At 40.5% G+C, this 16,655-nt stretch overlaps 1 protein-coding gene across 3 annotated transcripts in view; it reads left to right on the plus strand.

Annotated features, from left to right (window-relative positions):
* LOC134858657 (stromal membrane-associated protein 1-like) overlaps positions 1–16,655 on the plus strand; it is a 106,789-nt gene that overhangs the window by 21,799 nt on the left and 68,335 nt on the right. For 2 of the 3 annotated variants that reach the window (XM_063874652.1, XM_063874653.1), the window contains exons 3-5: positions 144–229; positions 3,943–4,018; positions 16,471–16,539. In XM_063874652.1, the coding sequence (XP_063730722.1) occupies positions 144–229; positions 3,943–4,018; positions 16,471–16,539 (231 nt within the window). The remainder of the gene's footprint in view (positions 1–143; positions 230–3,942; positions 4,019–16,470; positions 16,540–16,655) is intronic. The other variant, XM_063874654.1, reaches the window with a different exon arrangement.

A 16,655-nucleotide genomic window follows, 5' to 3' on the forward strand; every position in this document is an offset into this window, starting at 1 on the left:
ATCGCCTAGCAATTATTGAAGCAACAGCAACAGCATTTGAATAATGTCTGGAAAGGACAATGTCATCCGCTGTTCATACATTTTCAGCCAATCACATGAGCGGACATTAAGACTGATCTAACTTTGTACTTCTGTTCTTGCAGAGTATGGTGGACATGAGCAACAGAAGGGCAAAGCTGCTGTACGAAGCTCACCTGCCGGAGAACTTCAAGCATCCGCAGACAGACCAGTATCCTTCCTGCGTGTCTCCAGCTTACTGGAAAATAATACATTTTTTGCAATTTCTGGTTCCAATCATCGACCATCAATAATAGTTTTGCAGTAAATTATTTGTGTGCAACCTTCCACAATCTTTAGGGACCTTAGTTCTATGGAATATAGTCAATACCAAGGAATAAATAATCAATGTACCAGTATGCTAAGGAGAATACTACCTGAAATCACTCCTTTTCCTGTGTCAAGGCATTACAGAAATTGTTTAATCAAATCCAGCTCATTGTCGTCATCAAAATTCAGCTACTCTTCGCATCTCTGATCATTTCCAGCAGCAAATAAGGCAGGCTCTGCTCAGTCAGCGCCATTCAGCACATTAAATTAAGACACCTCTCCCAGTATCTGCAAGTAGAGCGGCGAAACAGCGTTATCCAGTTTGCCCTTTACCTCGATACAAGACGAGACAGCTGTGTGGTTAACACGGCGGCATATGCTCATATTTTCCACCAGCAGACTGAAGAATCTCCCTGAAATGCGGCTGTAATAACCTGCGCTGTATCTGGCTGGCCAATTGGTGTGGGTGGTCATCATTCTTCACTCTTCTGAAGTCCATTAGTCGTTCCGACAGCAGAGCCGATGGCTGAAAACAGCAGATAACAGAGGCAGGATTAGAGGAGCAACCGCCTCAGTGTGTGTGTGTGTGTGTGTGTGTGTGTGTGTGTTCATATTCACTATCATATAGGCCTGGCTAGTTACTTTGCTATGTATGCAAATGAAAAATGGAGTTTGATTCCCTTTCCATATTTGCTTCATCAGTATAATAGAGTTTAACCTGCATGCTTTTCTTTCTTCCGCTAAGTTAAAATAGTCTGATCCAGGTGCAACGGCTAGAACTGCGTGTTTTCTTCCAATCAATGTAAAGGATTATGTGACATCAAAGCTGTCCTATGACTTGGTTTGTTTTTAAACAATCACAACAAATGTCACCCATTGATAAGATATCTACTGACGGGAACTCACAGGCAGCTGCTTTATGTCAGGGGTACACCTGCAGTCCTTTACAGTCACATGACCGGGGTTACAGCATCTGTTATTCATAAAGACAGCAAGTCCTCCGCCGTTCTTCTGGGTGCTCTGTTTGTCTCTGTCGGCTTGCAGCACGGGGGAATTCGTAAGTCATCCCCGTTCAGCCATGTTTTTGTAATGCACGACAAACTCTCACATTGGTTTGTGGCTGCATGTAAGATTAAACAGGCAAAGCACTGTAACACCTCGATCAGCTGAAGCCAACAGGCAGGAGGAAGGAGACATAACACTGAGGGACCCAAGGTTGCAGGCCTGTGCTCAGTGAGGGCAGAAGAAACTGATAAGCTGGGTCAAAGGTATGGGCCGAGGAAAATACCTCACCAACACAATCATGTATGGGATTCTTCAAGAAGCAGTTTGCAATTAATCTCCAAAAAGCAATAACAAGGGCCAAGCAATCAGTGTCTTCGGAGCCGGCACCGCACCAGTTCTCTAACAATTCCAAAATGTTTCTCAAAGAACACTTGCTTTTATTAACTGTCAAATTGCAAAGTTAACGGTGTTTTTTTAATATCCCTTTTTTAATTGCTTAATACCTGTGTTAGGTTTATTTAAAAGAATGTGGTGAAGATTAAGTGTGAAATTGGTACTTTATTTAGTGTGTCCAGCTAGCTTACCCATCATTCAGTATCAATGCAAGATAAATGCATCTTTACGTTTCCATTCATAACCTTTATATTCAGATCTGAGCTTTTTTTTTCTTTTTAAAGTCCATATTTGTGCAGACTTGCAAGTACAGATCAGTGGTAGCTGCTTAGGATTGTTTCCGACTCCAATAACATTTCCAATTAAACCAGAGCGTGTGAAGTCCAAGAGTTAACATGTATTCAAAAGGATGGGAGATAAAGTCTTTTTTTAATCAAGAACATACTGGCCTTATTTCAGATTTTTTAAATTGTTTAAACAAAGGCTCCAAAGATATGTTCCCCCTATCCACGCTCAAATGAAGTCACGCAATAATAAGATTTCTTCATTTAGAGAAAGTGGATTTAAACAACTATCAAAATCAGTCCATCCCATCGAGCTAGAAAGCACGAGGATATTCTTCATGTCAAAGGTCAGAGATGGTGCCATATTTTTGATCCACTTGTATTAATATTTGTAGTTCCTTTTTTATCGGTGTGCTATCCGCTTTTATTTAACACACTGTAAATCACCATCTGCTTCACATTTTTCCTACACTAGTGCTGTGCCGCCGTAGCGTAGCCTCCTATCGGTTCCGCTGTTTCCAGTTAACGGTAATAAATGCTGTGTGTTCGAGATGCAGCTCAGCAGCCTGCCTCTTCCAGCCCTATCTTGCGGCTGTGCTTGTGCCGGTGGTCATCATTTTTCAATCTTTTGAAGTCTATTACTCTATCTGACAGAAGCGTCGCTGCTGAAAATAGGGAGATAAAAGACTCGTGATTAGCCTCCGTGTAGTGCCTGAATGTAGGAGTGGTGTGTTCGAATTGGCATTAGTGTATATGCACATGCAAGTCTCTCAGGCGGGAATCCAGATATAAAGAGCAATGCTGTGTCTCAATGTGTGAACTTCTGTACTTACCCCAGCTATTTTGAGTGCATGAGTGCGTCACAATGTGAAGTATGGTAAATTGCAGGGCACTTTGAGTACTGCTTAATCGGAACAGCCAATCAGAGTGATTTATTTTGCCAACATCAGGACCGAAAAGTGCAGTTAATAACTCTAACCAATGGCTCCTTATTGACAGATGGCCCAAATGTGGTTTGTGTGCCAGGGCTTCAAATCCATTAAACCATTAAATCACTGGTTCAAAAAGGTTTCACGTCAACCTCTCCTGGTCTTTGCCACCATTATTAAGGTTTGATTGGAAGCAGAATCTTGTGGTTTTTGATAGAAAATGACATCCAACCATTTTTCTAAACAAACAAACAACTGATGCTCTTGTTTAGTTTTGGAGAACTTTTCACATGCAAGGTGGAACAAAATGCAGGAAGGAGAAGAACTTTACTGATAACAACACACAGGATCTAACAAACACTAACAGCAAACTTAGGAGTCAAATGCTAGAGAATGGAAGTATTGTTTTTGCCGTTCTGGATCAGGTATGATATGGTATACAGGGATGACTGACAGATCCCAGTATATAGGGAGTTGCAGTAGTCTAGACGGGAAGATATAAAGGTGTAGATGACTTTCTCCACATCATTGTAAGAGAGAAACAGCTTGATTTTCGCAATGGTACGGAACTCGAAAAAACTGGCTATAACTACTGCGTTGACCTGCTTGTCAAACTTAAAGGCATAGTCAAATATCACACGGGCTTGACATGGGGTTTGACAAGAGCAGACGAGTTGCCAAGACTGTTGGAAAATGCTTTGAATGAGTCTAAAAAGGACCGAAAAGGACAACTGCTGACTTGCTTTCATTAAGCTGCAAGTCGTTTTGTGCCACCCATCCCTTAATGTCCTCAAGACAGTTCATGAGATTTTTAAGAGGAAACATTGACAGATTGAGAGACAACTGTCCCACTTTTCTCACAATTTTTCTTATATCCGATCTTCTCCAGGAATTCAAATATAAAAACCTCCTATTCACTTTTTTGTTTTGTTTTTATGATTTTTTGCATAATGGACATTTGAATATTTTTGTGAATTATTTCTGCCCTTAACCCTGACCTTTAGAGCAGTGGAGGTCTTCATCCGGGACAAATACGAGAGGAAAAAGTACTACGACAAGGAGGCGCTGGCTGCAGCTACAGTGAGTATCTCCAATTCTTGCTTTTACATGTTGAGTTTAACTGGTCAGTCCATGTTTTTATAACTGTGTATAGAGCTGCTGTTTGATGCCAATATCTGCTCAAAGAGGCCCTTTTATGCTTTTTGGGACTCCTTTGTTGACTTCCGTAACATAGTGACATCACTATGTAACACTCAAGCTTCTATTGGCTAGCTTTCCAACACATTGTACGTCATAGGCTTAGGGGCAGGACATATACGATACATCTCTTATCGGCTGACCATTCCCATCAGAGCCGGCCAGCTAACCAATCAGAGCAGACTGGGCTCTGGTTTCAGACAGAGGGTGAAAAGAGGTGCTGCAGCACAGGCAGTATGAGAAAAATAAAGAGCTTTTTGAACAATAAAGCATGGAGACATGTCACAGGACAGACACTAAATACTGCATGAACTTGAAAATGAGCAGATGTTTAACCTCTTTAAAAGCTTTGTTCTGTTTTCATTTTGTTGAAAGTGTTTTCTCTCAAAGCCGTCCATATACTCGTAGGTTTTTACTATACCATATTAATGATCAAAAATGATTTCCGTTCTCTTGCCTGTTGGCGAGAAAATGCTGAATGCTGAAAGCCTAGAAATTACAATCTGGTTTTGGCGGATGTTCTGTTGAAAGTGCAAATGTGCTTACGTTTGGCATCTTGTCCTCCCAACACATCTCAATGGTTTCCAGCAGTGACTGGTCTGTGCCAAGGCCTCATGGTGGGCTTCACTATCTTTTACTCATCACGCCTGTAAAGTTTTTTGATTCGCTGACCTTCTTTGCACTTGTGTTTATCATACCGGTGATTTTTTCTCAGCTTACAGTACATGTGTGGAAAGGCAGTACAATCCCTTTCAGCCCAGACATCAGTCTCATTGGATCTGATATCAAGACGTGGGGCACAGAGTACAGAATAACCTTTCAGAAAACACTGTTATCATTCAGGTCTTTATCAGCGAGCAGGGATGTGTATGCCTCTTTTGTGAGGATAATGGGAGCGAGAGGAACAAAGTGTGTAGGTGTGTATAGTATGTGGGCGGTTGGTTGCACATCTCAACAGAGAGTTTATCATTGTGAGGTGTGTGTGTGTCATACAAATTAAACTTCAATTCCCTCTCTCACAAACCTAACACTCACTAGTAGTTTGGCTCACCGTCCTCACTGTACTGTGTGTAAGGTAGAGCTTTTTCTTTTTGTTTAAATATCCAACGGATTAAAAATGATTGTTTCTTTTTTACAAACCCATTTAAAAATTGTAGCTGACTTCATGTGCTCGCAGTAGAGTTCATTATAGAACAAATCATTTCTGCATTTTTAGGGATGCGCAATATACTTGAGAGGAGATTGTCGGAAATGTAATCATAAATTATGTCTGTTAATAAATCATAGCTGAAAAATTATTGCCCCTAAAACAGTGGTGCAGTAATGACTGATTTTTATAGGCCGATCTGGAAGTTAGCATCACAATGGCGAGCTGAGGAAGAAGCAATATCATTATTACCATTGGATTTTGGAATATAACAGAAAGTAAGTGTTCATACATAGGATAATCTCCACATATTAAGACCAAGTTTAGGATTTTCATGGCTGCGATTCCCCACAGCTAAGCTAAAGGCAGCTACTGTTCAGCATGATGTAATTTAGAAGTCTATTAGTCGCTTTTTTAGCAACCAACCTTTTATGACACAAAGAAACTTCAGACATCACTAGTGGGATATTTGCAGACATATTTTATGTCGTTGAATATAACATTTAAATCTCTTAAGCTTCTGAAAACCACAGACCTTTTTTCTTGCTTCTAACCACAAACCTTTACACCTTTTTTTGGACTGAGACGAGGGAACCGGAAGTAGTAACAGGCTAATTCATGGTTTTAGGACTTATTCTTCTACCACTAAGAAGCCAAAGTGCTTTTAGGACAGTATCTACACACTCCAAAAAATTGAAATTTACTTAAAAAATATATATAACATTTGAAGAATCAAGACTCTTTGTTGCGTTAACAGGTGATGTCAGTTAGTTGGCTTTTTGCAGCTAATATGTCTCACAATATAGAAGTAATGTAACTATGATTGATTTCTGTTTTGGATTACCTCAATATCAAATGCAATGCAAAAAATGTATTAGCTTACAGAACAGTACAGCTTACACAGAAGAAGTAAAATCTTTTACTACCAAATCGTGACCTCTGTAGTCATCACAGTATAAAGGTCTACAATTCCCACAGCGCCAGCCTCTAAAGTGACAGAGCTGAGCAACCTGTCGGAAAGACGCCGTCGAGGCACAGTTTTTTCACCGTTTGAGTTTCAAAGTTATACCAGTCTATAAATAGAAAGAAAGGACCACCTAAATTGTTTATTTTTTTGAGTTTTGCCTCTTTTGTTCGATTTGTTGTAACTATTGAAAGGCCTGTTTTCTTTGTTACCTGTGTCATATTTAAACATATTTATTTTGAGCAAACCCATTTCACAATATCATCACACCATCTGAGGCCAAGCCAGTCAACAAAAATGTGGGTAAATCAAATATAAAGGAAAGAAAACTGTTTATTTAAGGCGTCTAGTGGCTTGATGAAAGACAAGGGAAGGAAGCCACGACAGACACAATGTGCTCTTTTATTTGTGTCGTAATCCTGCTAGTAATACCCACTTTTAGATATCTAACAGTGATCTGATTCCATCTTTTTTTCACCTTTTTTTTGTGCCGTGATGACATAATCCTGTTACATGTAATCCATTTCTCCCTGAGCCTGATAATCACTCGGCACAATCAATAATTCTCCTTTGAATTACACTCTCAAGTTATATGAAGAAAGCAGGCATTTCTAACCCAACCACTCCACTCAACAGCAATCCTATACACTGAAAGGATGTTACACACACACACACACACACACACACACACACACACACACACACACACACACACACACACACACAAAACAGCGGTTTAAACAAAAGTTGATGGAATATAGAGACACTCTGAACAACAAATGTGTTACATTATAAAAAATGTCTTGTTCACAGCAGCTGGCAATCTGTATTTCATCTCTCTGTTTCTTTCCCTCATTCCTCTCGTTTTGTTTCTCGTCTTGTGTTTTTCTCACTTCTCCTTCTCTGTGTTTTTCTCTGCTTGTCTGTGAAGCGTTGCCAGCAGCCAGACTGTGATCTGGGATCTGTTTCTGCCAGCAACGCAGTGGCTTGGCTTTTATATGCAAATTAATTATTAAAAACAACTCATTATCACTTTAAGCAGTGTGGTTGCAGATGGAGGAAGAAGAGGAGAGCGTGGGTAACAGTAACTCTGAGCTGTGTGTGTGTGTGTGTGTGTGTGTGTGTGTGTGTGTGTGTGTGTGTGTGTGTGTGTGTGTGTGTTGGAATGCAAAAGTGTTTCTTGGGCGCGTATAGAAGAGAAACAGTTTGTGTCGTCTTCACTGTAGTTAAGCCATCTGTTTAACACAATGTCTGGATGTTATTGCCAGTTAGTTTAACACGCTACGGTCCGCGGTTATATTTTAATACGATGGACACAGTAGGATTTAAATGTATGTCGTACTTCTTAGTGTAGATGATAATTACTTTGCTCGTTGTTGGGGAAACAGTTTGCTCACAAAACAGTTGGAAAGACTTCATTAAAAAAAGCTTTTTGTAACTTTTTTTGTGAACAGCCACTGTGGGCATTTTTTACAATCAAAGGCACATTGATTTTCATTACATTTCACAAGCTTCTCTTCATCTGTTTCTGTAAATCTGCAAGTCTAAACTCTTTGTTTCTCCTTGTGTGAAACTGTTTGTATAAACGCAACCCTGTAATGCTCAATCAAGTTTTATTGATCTTATTTTACAAGACCAACTAAGCCATGGGAATATGTATACTGAGTTAATTACAAAACATACATAGTTATAGGACCATAAAGAGAACATAACAGAAAAACTACATGGAAATTGAAAATGTATTCAAACAAAACAACGTCCAAACATTTGTGCTTTAGGCAAAAATGTTCCCAAATCTTGGGAACCAGGATTAAAAACACATTCTATCTCCTTATTGAGGTTAAATGATATACAACATTTGATTCGCCCCTCATACAGAGTTCTATTACAGATGCACCGGTTGCACTTTTTCAGGGTTATTACAATTTTCCAATCTGACCTGGAGGCATCTCTTTTACCAACCCAGTTTAGCTTTCACCACGCCAACTTCTGCATTAACATAGCTCTGCGTCATAGAGGTACAGTATAAAGAGAACGGCGTCCCCATGCTAACGCTGAAGTAATATAACGTCTGCTCTCGCTTGGAAAAAAACAATATGGGTTGTTAAGCAATCAGTGAAAAGCGTTACAGCGACCTGCAGCAAGAGGAATGTTTGTTATCCTCTGACAGTGTTGGAGAATAGTAACATACATTTACTTGTGTTCAAAATGTGACAAACAAAAAAACAACCTATTGAGCTACACATTGGGGGCGGTGGGTGCAAAGTGGTTAGGGGCTTGGCCTGGGAACTGATAGGCCACTAGTTCAAGTCCCCGCAAGACGAAGTGCTACCGTGGTGTCCCTGAGCAAGGCACTGTACCCTACACTGCTCCCCAGGTGCCGTATGGCAGCCCACTGCTCCTATGGGTCAAATGCAGAAGATTGATTAATAAAAGTCCACCTTATTTCTTCTCTTAGGTATCTAGTTTATTATTTTTAAATCCATGGTGATTTTATAATAAAGAGAATGATCATCTACAGTAGCTATGGATAAACTGTGATGTTCATTCATCTTAGAAAAGCATTATTTTCACCTTTGTAAAAGATGCTCTATGAAGCGACTGTAGCTGTCAAATTCATAGTTTGTGATGAAGACTCAAAGACTGATGCTGTGATGCTGCACTGACTGATTATCGACCCGTATAGTCGTAGTAGTAGATGTGATATTACTTCAGTGTTGTTAACATGGGGGTATTGTCTTTATACATCCATGATGCAGTCACGCAGAGCTACGTACGTTTATGCGGGATAGAGATGCCTTGCCCCTCACATAAAATATATATTTTTAACATGGTTAGCTATTTCAGGATGGAAGCAAAAAATAGCTTTATACATGTGCAAATCCAACAACATGTGTTTTTGTCCACCTGACAAATGTATGTCCTTATATTCAAGAACATAGGTCATCATGGGTCATTTACATTTCTATATTTTAAATGAAGAAATGAGTATTTCATCTTTCAAAACTAATACAGTCTTCCCTTGAATGAACCAAACTGTATTTATATTCAGCTGAAATACTTGTGATAAAGGGAAGGTTTGGTACCATAACTCACATTCCAATGCTCCCCTGATGGTCCTTATGCTGGGTCTGGACATTTTAGCATTTACAATTCAGCAGAAAATACATATTTGAATCCTCTGACCCATTATGTTGCATTCAAAAAGTGTTGTGCAGACTTTTACTTCAGATCTTCAGAGCATTGTGTAAGTGACAGGATGGTAGGGAGAAACCAGTGTTGTTTTATATTGGACAGCTTGCATTACTTTGTTCACGGTACATCTACACCATGTCCATCACCAATGCAGCATGAGCGGTTTGTTCTGCCATGAGTGCATTAGCTGTGTGTGTCAGTATCTGGACCACACATTATTTCAATGTTAGTGGAATCAACGAGACATCACAGTGTATCTTGCAACCCCTGTGTGATGAGCCCAGTGATTGGCCTAAAAACGTCACTAGAGAGCACCGCAGTCACCCCGGAGGAAGGGTTCGCTGATTCCCCCCCCTTATTTTCCTGTGTTAGTCATACGGATGTCCTGTCTGCTGTGTCCACAGTGCTTGCCAATGTTCTGCGTGTTCCTGCAGTCATGTGGCAGCTTGCTTAAAGTCTGCCATCCGATGACACTATGAAACATCATCACAGCGCTGCTAGCAAAGCTGCAGCAAAAGTGCAGTGCAGATTTTCTTTAGGATCTTTGACACAGTTTGGCAAAAGTTGGACCCAAAAATACTTTTATTAAATAAAGCTAATTACAAGGATAGTTTAGCACAAATACTGAGGGACCAAAACTAAGATAAACTGAACAACAACAGACCAGAAGGGAACAAAGGTAGGTACAAGGGGGAATCAGGCAAACCTATAGAGAACACTAGGGGAGACAGGCATAGACATACAGGACTAATCACAAAGACAAGACACAGCTGGGTAGGGCAGGCAACAACATGAAGGTAGCAAGTGCAAAGAATCATACAACCAAACAGGAGGGAAAACTCAGACAGGAAGTAGACAAGACAGGATTTTTCTGTTCTTTTCTGAAATGTTTGGTGCATGAAGCTGGTGGTTTTTGTTGTCAATTCCTCTGACAGCCACTGTGTTCATTGGGTTCTGTCAGTATTCGTCCGTTCAAAATCTGCAAAAACAAATTGTTTGACTCATTCACCAATTACATTATGGGGGTCAGAGGTCAAGTTCACTCGGACCTCAAAGAAAAATGTTGGCCATTACAGTTCACATGAATTTACATAAATGAGTAATAGGATCAAATGAACACATAATGACGCTTTAGACTTGACGGATGTTGGCTCAGCCCAATTACCTCAAGGCGTTATTTTTGTACCGTCCATCTGTTCTTATTCTGTTTTTGTGCTACACAACTGAGTTTATCCTCACATTTTATTACACGACTTAGTTGAGCTCTCGATTCTGATTGGTCAATTTGGACTTCCCTGAGGTGATTAATTCTCGCTTTCATAGTTCTGCAAAGGAGAACACTAACGGGATCAACAGAAGAAGACAGACAGGAAGTAAACACTAAAGGGATTAGCAGAATAAATTCAACAGGAAGTAAACAATTACAGGAACAGCAGCAGAAGAAGACAGACTGGAAGTAAACAGTAAAGGGAAGAGCCGCATTTATCTTATGTTATCCACAAAAATCCACAAAGACTCAAGGTCATTCAGTTGAGATTCTTTTAAAACACAGTGGAATAATATTACAGTTTAAACATCTTGAAGCATCCCTCAGCCTCCATACTTCTTGTGTTGTTAGTTTATGTGCAACTACTCTAATTAAGTTCAGCGAGTTTCCTCTGTAAGAGTATAAATTGATCCATTAAAGGTACCCAGTGTTTCAGTTAAGATGTTAACCATCTTTTTGTTTCACTATCAGTGTACACACAGCAGATAGCCAGACACCTCTATCTCCAAGTCCCAATATCTGTTTGACCTCTGTTCACCCTCTTCACCCGTCTCGCACTCTTGTTATCCATCTCCTCTCTATCACTCTGTCCCCCCCTTACTCTCCAGCCTCTGTTCTCTTTATCTTCACCATCAGCCTATCCGTGCCTGTTTAGTGCTGCGTCGACAACTCCGGCAGTATCAAAGAGGAGCAAGATTTTAGAGAGGGAGGAGGGGAACCTTAAAAGACATCAACAGAATAATTATGGGGATAGAATATGATTTCACAAGCCTTCTGTGCCACGTTCACCACCACAGGCAGCAAAAGCAAGCAGTCGTTTAATGCCTAAACAGCTGAGGAAAGGGGAAGAAGGGTTGAAATGTAAGAAGATGAAAAATGGAGAAAACATTCCTCTGTTCAGCCATAAGAAACACAGTCTGTTAGTTTTCATCCTGAGGTGCCGTAGAGAGCAGAGGAGGAGAGAAAAAGGTGGTTTCCTTTTAATTATGTAATTTTTTTTAAGTTAAGCGCTAAAAAAAGGCTATGGTTATTTTGACAGCAGTCCACAATATAGTGGTCCAGTGATGACTTATTTTTGTAGGCCGACCCGGAGGTTAAAATTTCAAGCTTCCTGAACAAAAAGCATTGGGATTTCCACTTTGGATTTGGGTAAATTGACCCACAAATGATACTCACATGTTCTGTAAAGCAGGATTATCCTCACATATTAACACCACCTTGTAATATTTGAAGCAGAAATGCAATCAACAGAAATAAAAGCTAGTAATGGTATAAACAAACAACATCATGGTCTCGCATCACCACCGCTAATCGTCACCACGCCGACAATGGTGCACCTTGTAACAATGGTATGGAAATACAGCAAACACGTTTTCAGAGGATTTCTACACTTCATGTCTCCAGATGCATGGGTAATGAAGAAGAAATCCTAAGACCAATTGAACCAATATCACCAAACCAAAGAAGTATAAATGCAACATCGAGCACTATAAAGGCAGAAGGTTTATACTTGAAACTACACCACTGCCCAAAAGTCTGGACCACAGCACATTTACCAGCCAATGGCACCTTAGACTGCAACATCACTTTGCCAGCCCTGGGGTTTGATTGACAGAGAAGACCTTCCCTCTGACAGCAACTTAACTCTTGACAGCAATAAAGGTCAGCAGTCTGGTAAACAAACTTTTTCAGGACAGTGCAAAAGGTACGAGAGCGGTATGACAGTCACAAAAGAACAGAACGTCCAGAGAGGCCGACACAGTTATTAAATTAAAGTGGTTATCCTGTTGCTGTGCATTTCAATGATACAGATCTGTTTTCGCAATTTAATGGTATAAATAAAGGTAACACGCCAATGAGAGGGGGTCACTGTAACCTTTACTCAAGAGAGGGGAAGCTTTCTGGGTCTTTACTGTGCAGACTTCTTTTTCTTTCCACGTTTTGAAGCTACTTTATTGGATGACCTTTGCATAGTGACTTTATTATCCACATGTATGTGAGGTAACAAGTGTTTTTCTACTTGTGTCCATCTGTATTTTCTATTTCAGCCTATATAATGGAATTTGGCTATTTAATATAAATTGTGATAAACTTTGGTCTATTTAGAGTATACTGTATGTCAAGCCCTTAGGAAGTGCCCAGAGCATTATAGCAAATATTTGTAGTAGCCAAATGGCTCCAAAAATACCTTTTCCCATTGACTTAATTTGGGTTTTCAACTTCATGGTCTGAATCGAATTACCCTTATTCAAATAATTAGGTCCTCTTTGAAGTTGCAAAATGCGCTTATAGCCAAACCAAGGCTTCTTTTCTCACCTCCATTCATTTCACTGAGCAGTCACCGAACCAGATATAATGAGTGGGAGTGGGGCTTACAGAAAACACTAGTGCACATACTCTATTGGTCCAATGGATGCGGAATTTCTCCAGAGGATCCAGGAAAAATCTGGGGATTTTTTTTCTGAAGAGTCGGGTCCTATTGGCTTCATGCTGTATCCGGTTCTCTTCATACATCCAAGGCCTGTGACCTAAACACCACTGTGGTAATTCCCTCCCATAATAGACTAAAAATACATATATTTTTTCTCAATTGTACGACCTGATTTCTTTCACTATTTCTGGATTAATCAATCCGTTCAGCTGCTGTGTGGAGTGGCAGTAATCAGAGACGAGGAACAAATCTTGAGGGAGGTAGCTGTAGTGCATGAAAGAAAGGCAGCAAACAGCCAGATGGCAGGGAGTAAACAAGGAAATGATAAAAGGTTAGAACTGTTTGGATCAATGTGTTAACTGACAAGTCCTGTTACCAACTGGAAAGATTTAAGTCCTGTGCCGAAGCAGCCGATGGCGTATTTGTCAGATTGGATTGGTATGGATTTTGAATAAGGATTGAAAATGGCAATAGTGATTGTACACAGAGTGTGTTCATTTTTGGATGATGGCCTGCTTTCATGATAGATTGGTGTGCAACGAGCTGTAGAATGTATAAGCCGAGCTTTGCGACATCTAAGAAAAACAATACTTACTTAGGTTGCATTCTCATAAGTCTACTGAAGATGAAAGAGGTGCAATTCTATGCATGCAAATGTGGTATTTGGAATGATGTTTTCTTGACTTGCTCCTTTTTGTATCTGCCCGCTGTCTCCCTCCGTCCCTCTCCATCGCTTTGTGGCCCAGTCCATCTGCTACTTTAATAATATCTGTCAGTGGAAAAGTGCATATTGAGACTGACTGTCTTACATTTGATACCAAGGGATTGCTGTTCAGACATAGTTTTGAAGCTATATTAATCAATCCTTTTCATATAAACTTCCCCATCAAAATATGTGAAAGGGATCTAAACGATGGATACAGCTCGTCAAAAAGTTTAAAAAAATACAGTTGTGAGAATCCTGAACATACGGTTTGAAATCTCATAGCTGCCTATATTGATATAATCACAAAAGCTCGTTTATCAATCGGTATTAGACTGAAACGACCCAATGTTCACTTTGAACTGTTGTTAATTTCTTGTAGTTTACACGGTGTCTTCGGAGAAATAGAGAGAGAGACAGAATAAAAGCGACAAAAGACGTATGTTTCGTGGTCTTACTTATTGGACCGGTGTAACTACAAGGGTACGCCTCCTGTTAAATGCATAAAAGGTGCTGGTAGTAGGGGGCTTTCCTCTCAGAGGTCTCTTTGCATCAGTCTCCCTACAAGAAGGTCAGTTCAATCAGGATGGTCCTCTTCACCTCCTCAGACATTATGACCATGTCAGGCCTCAGGGATGTTTGGACGAAATGGGGAAGAGCTAATTTCCTCCAAATTTCACCCTTACTGCCCAAGATTGTGCCGCCTGCAGGAAGCTCTTATTGGAATTCCTACAAGAGGGTGGCTTCTCCCCTGCTCTGATGATGAATGGATGGGGCTGGTCACACTTAGGTCTGACCCTTTTCCTGTCTCTCCTGCTCCAAGATCTCAGCCCATACTCTGCAGACCTTGTCATGATGCCATCAGTAACTCCCCTGGCTTTCTTGCATCCTGCGAGTATGTGCGCCGACACAAATGAATGAAAATGTTGCCCATAAACAGCTGTATGTTTCCTACCAAATCCATTAAATTGCAACATGTTTTGTTCCCAACTTGTTTTTGCTGCGCTCAAGCGCCAGTAAAACCTGTGATTATAGGTGTAAAGGAAAGACGGACAACATGTCAACTTAACCTACCTAGCATTTTAAAGGTGTATTGGTGGTGCTGTTGCAAAGACAACAAGATCACTTTCTGTTTCCTCAGGGCCCAGCAACTACCAACGCCAAACCAATGAATCCATCAACAATATTTTATTAAGCCAAGGGGCAAATTAGATTTCCTGACCGATGCCCCATATTAGAACAAAATAAATACATATTTAGTTCAATTAACTGAATGATTAGGCACAGTTCTGAATGAAGTGTAAGGGTTTTTCCGGCTGACGCTTCAAAGCACACCCAGCGCGCAGATGGAATTTTATTACATTTTTGTGTCTATAAAGAATAATGAAAAATTAGTCTACAAATACTTTTTTCGCCGACTAACATTGAGTTGAGTAATTGGAGGCAGCCCAAGAAGACTCATGCTGAGGTTATGCTGAAGCTCTTGATGCAGTCCTTGTTGGCCCAAAAAGTCCAGAAGTCCATGAAGACACGGCTTATATCTCCTTATCTTAATGAAGGACACACTGCATTTTGTTTTCCAAGGTTACTTCGGTTGTTCCACCGCAACTACAATATATCCGCTACCGGTGATCATTTTTGCAAGATATTAAATTGATACATTTGTTTGAAGGGAATTGTCCTCACACCTACAAGGGGAAAACCAAAGTTCTGTCCTCTTTCTGGTTCGGTTAACAAAGTTTTCTTTGTGCTGTAAATCAACTCTTTGTGTTCTTTGGAGATCTTAATCGGTGACGGAAAATCTGTTGCTGTAACCCTAACGCAAACTAGAGATCACACAGAGTTGCATAGGGACAGTAAAGTAAAGCAATGATTGTACAGCCCCAAAATGTACTTCATCATGATTTATAAAAGCAAAAACCTTTCTCTATAACATTGATTACACATGGCTAAATAAGCAGCAATCATGTCAAGGCTTTGAGGAAACAGCTTTAGATATTTAGGATTTCAAAATGTTCAAACTAATCTGCTCTGTCAGGACTGTGTGAGTTTAGTTTGATCACATGTGACAGTGTCCTGGCTTTATTTTTGTGTTCTACATTTCGGTTTGATGCATGTTTTCCACTCTTCCAATACGCTTTGATGAGCTGGGAAATAAAAAAAAAGCCCTGGAAAAAAACAACCAGCAGCTACTGTTAGTAGAACGCAGAGTTCGAGCATGCTCTCAGTCTGTCTCTCAGGTCAACGGTAGGTTAATGGAGGTCCTCCCTACACACTATCTGTGTGTGTGTGTGTGTGTGTGTGTGTGTGTGTGTGTGTGTGTGTGTGTGTGTGTGTGTGTGTGTGTGTGTGTGTGTGTGTGTGTGTGTGTGTGTGTGAGTGTGAGTGTGTGACCTATCTTGACACAATTTCTTCTGTACAGCTTTGAGTCTGAACATAACCTTGACTTGCGGCGTTCATTGAAGCGAAGAGTTCTCTGCTGTGGAAGAGCAAATCCTCCCTTCCGTGTGATTAACTCTGCTTCTCTTTCCCCCCTCTCTCCTCTGTGTTCCGTCCGTCTTTATTTCTTCTTCCCCGCTACTTCTCTTGTCTGTGTCCAACCCTCTTGTCTAAATTTCTGTCTTCCAGGCGAAGTCCTCTGAAGCTGCTGCAGCCTCCAGCCCACCGTCCTCCCAGGCTGACAGGAGCAGACAGGAGGTGAACTCTTTCCCTCTATACTGCACTGTGGTTGTGTTCTAATGCAATATATATTGTGATGTTGTCGTCCTGTGCTTTTTCACTTTTCTGGGGCCAAGTAAAAGGTCTCAACAGTC

Source organism: Eleginops maclovinus, chromosome 22 (assembly GCF_036324505.1).
Source record: "Eleginops maclovinus isolate JMC-PN-2008 ecotype Puerto Natales chromosome 22, JC_Emac_rtc_rv5, whole genome shotgun sequence".
NCBI lineage: Eukaryota > Metazoa > Chordata > Actinopteri > Perciformes > Eleginopidae > Eleginops > Eleginops maclovinus.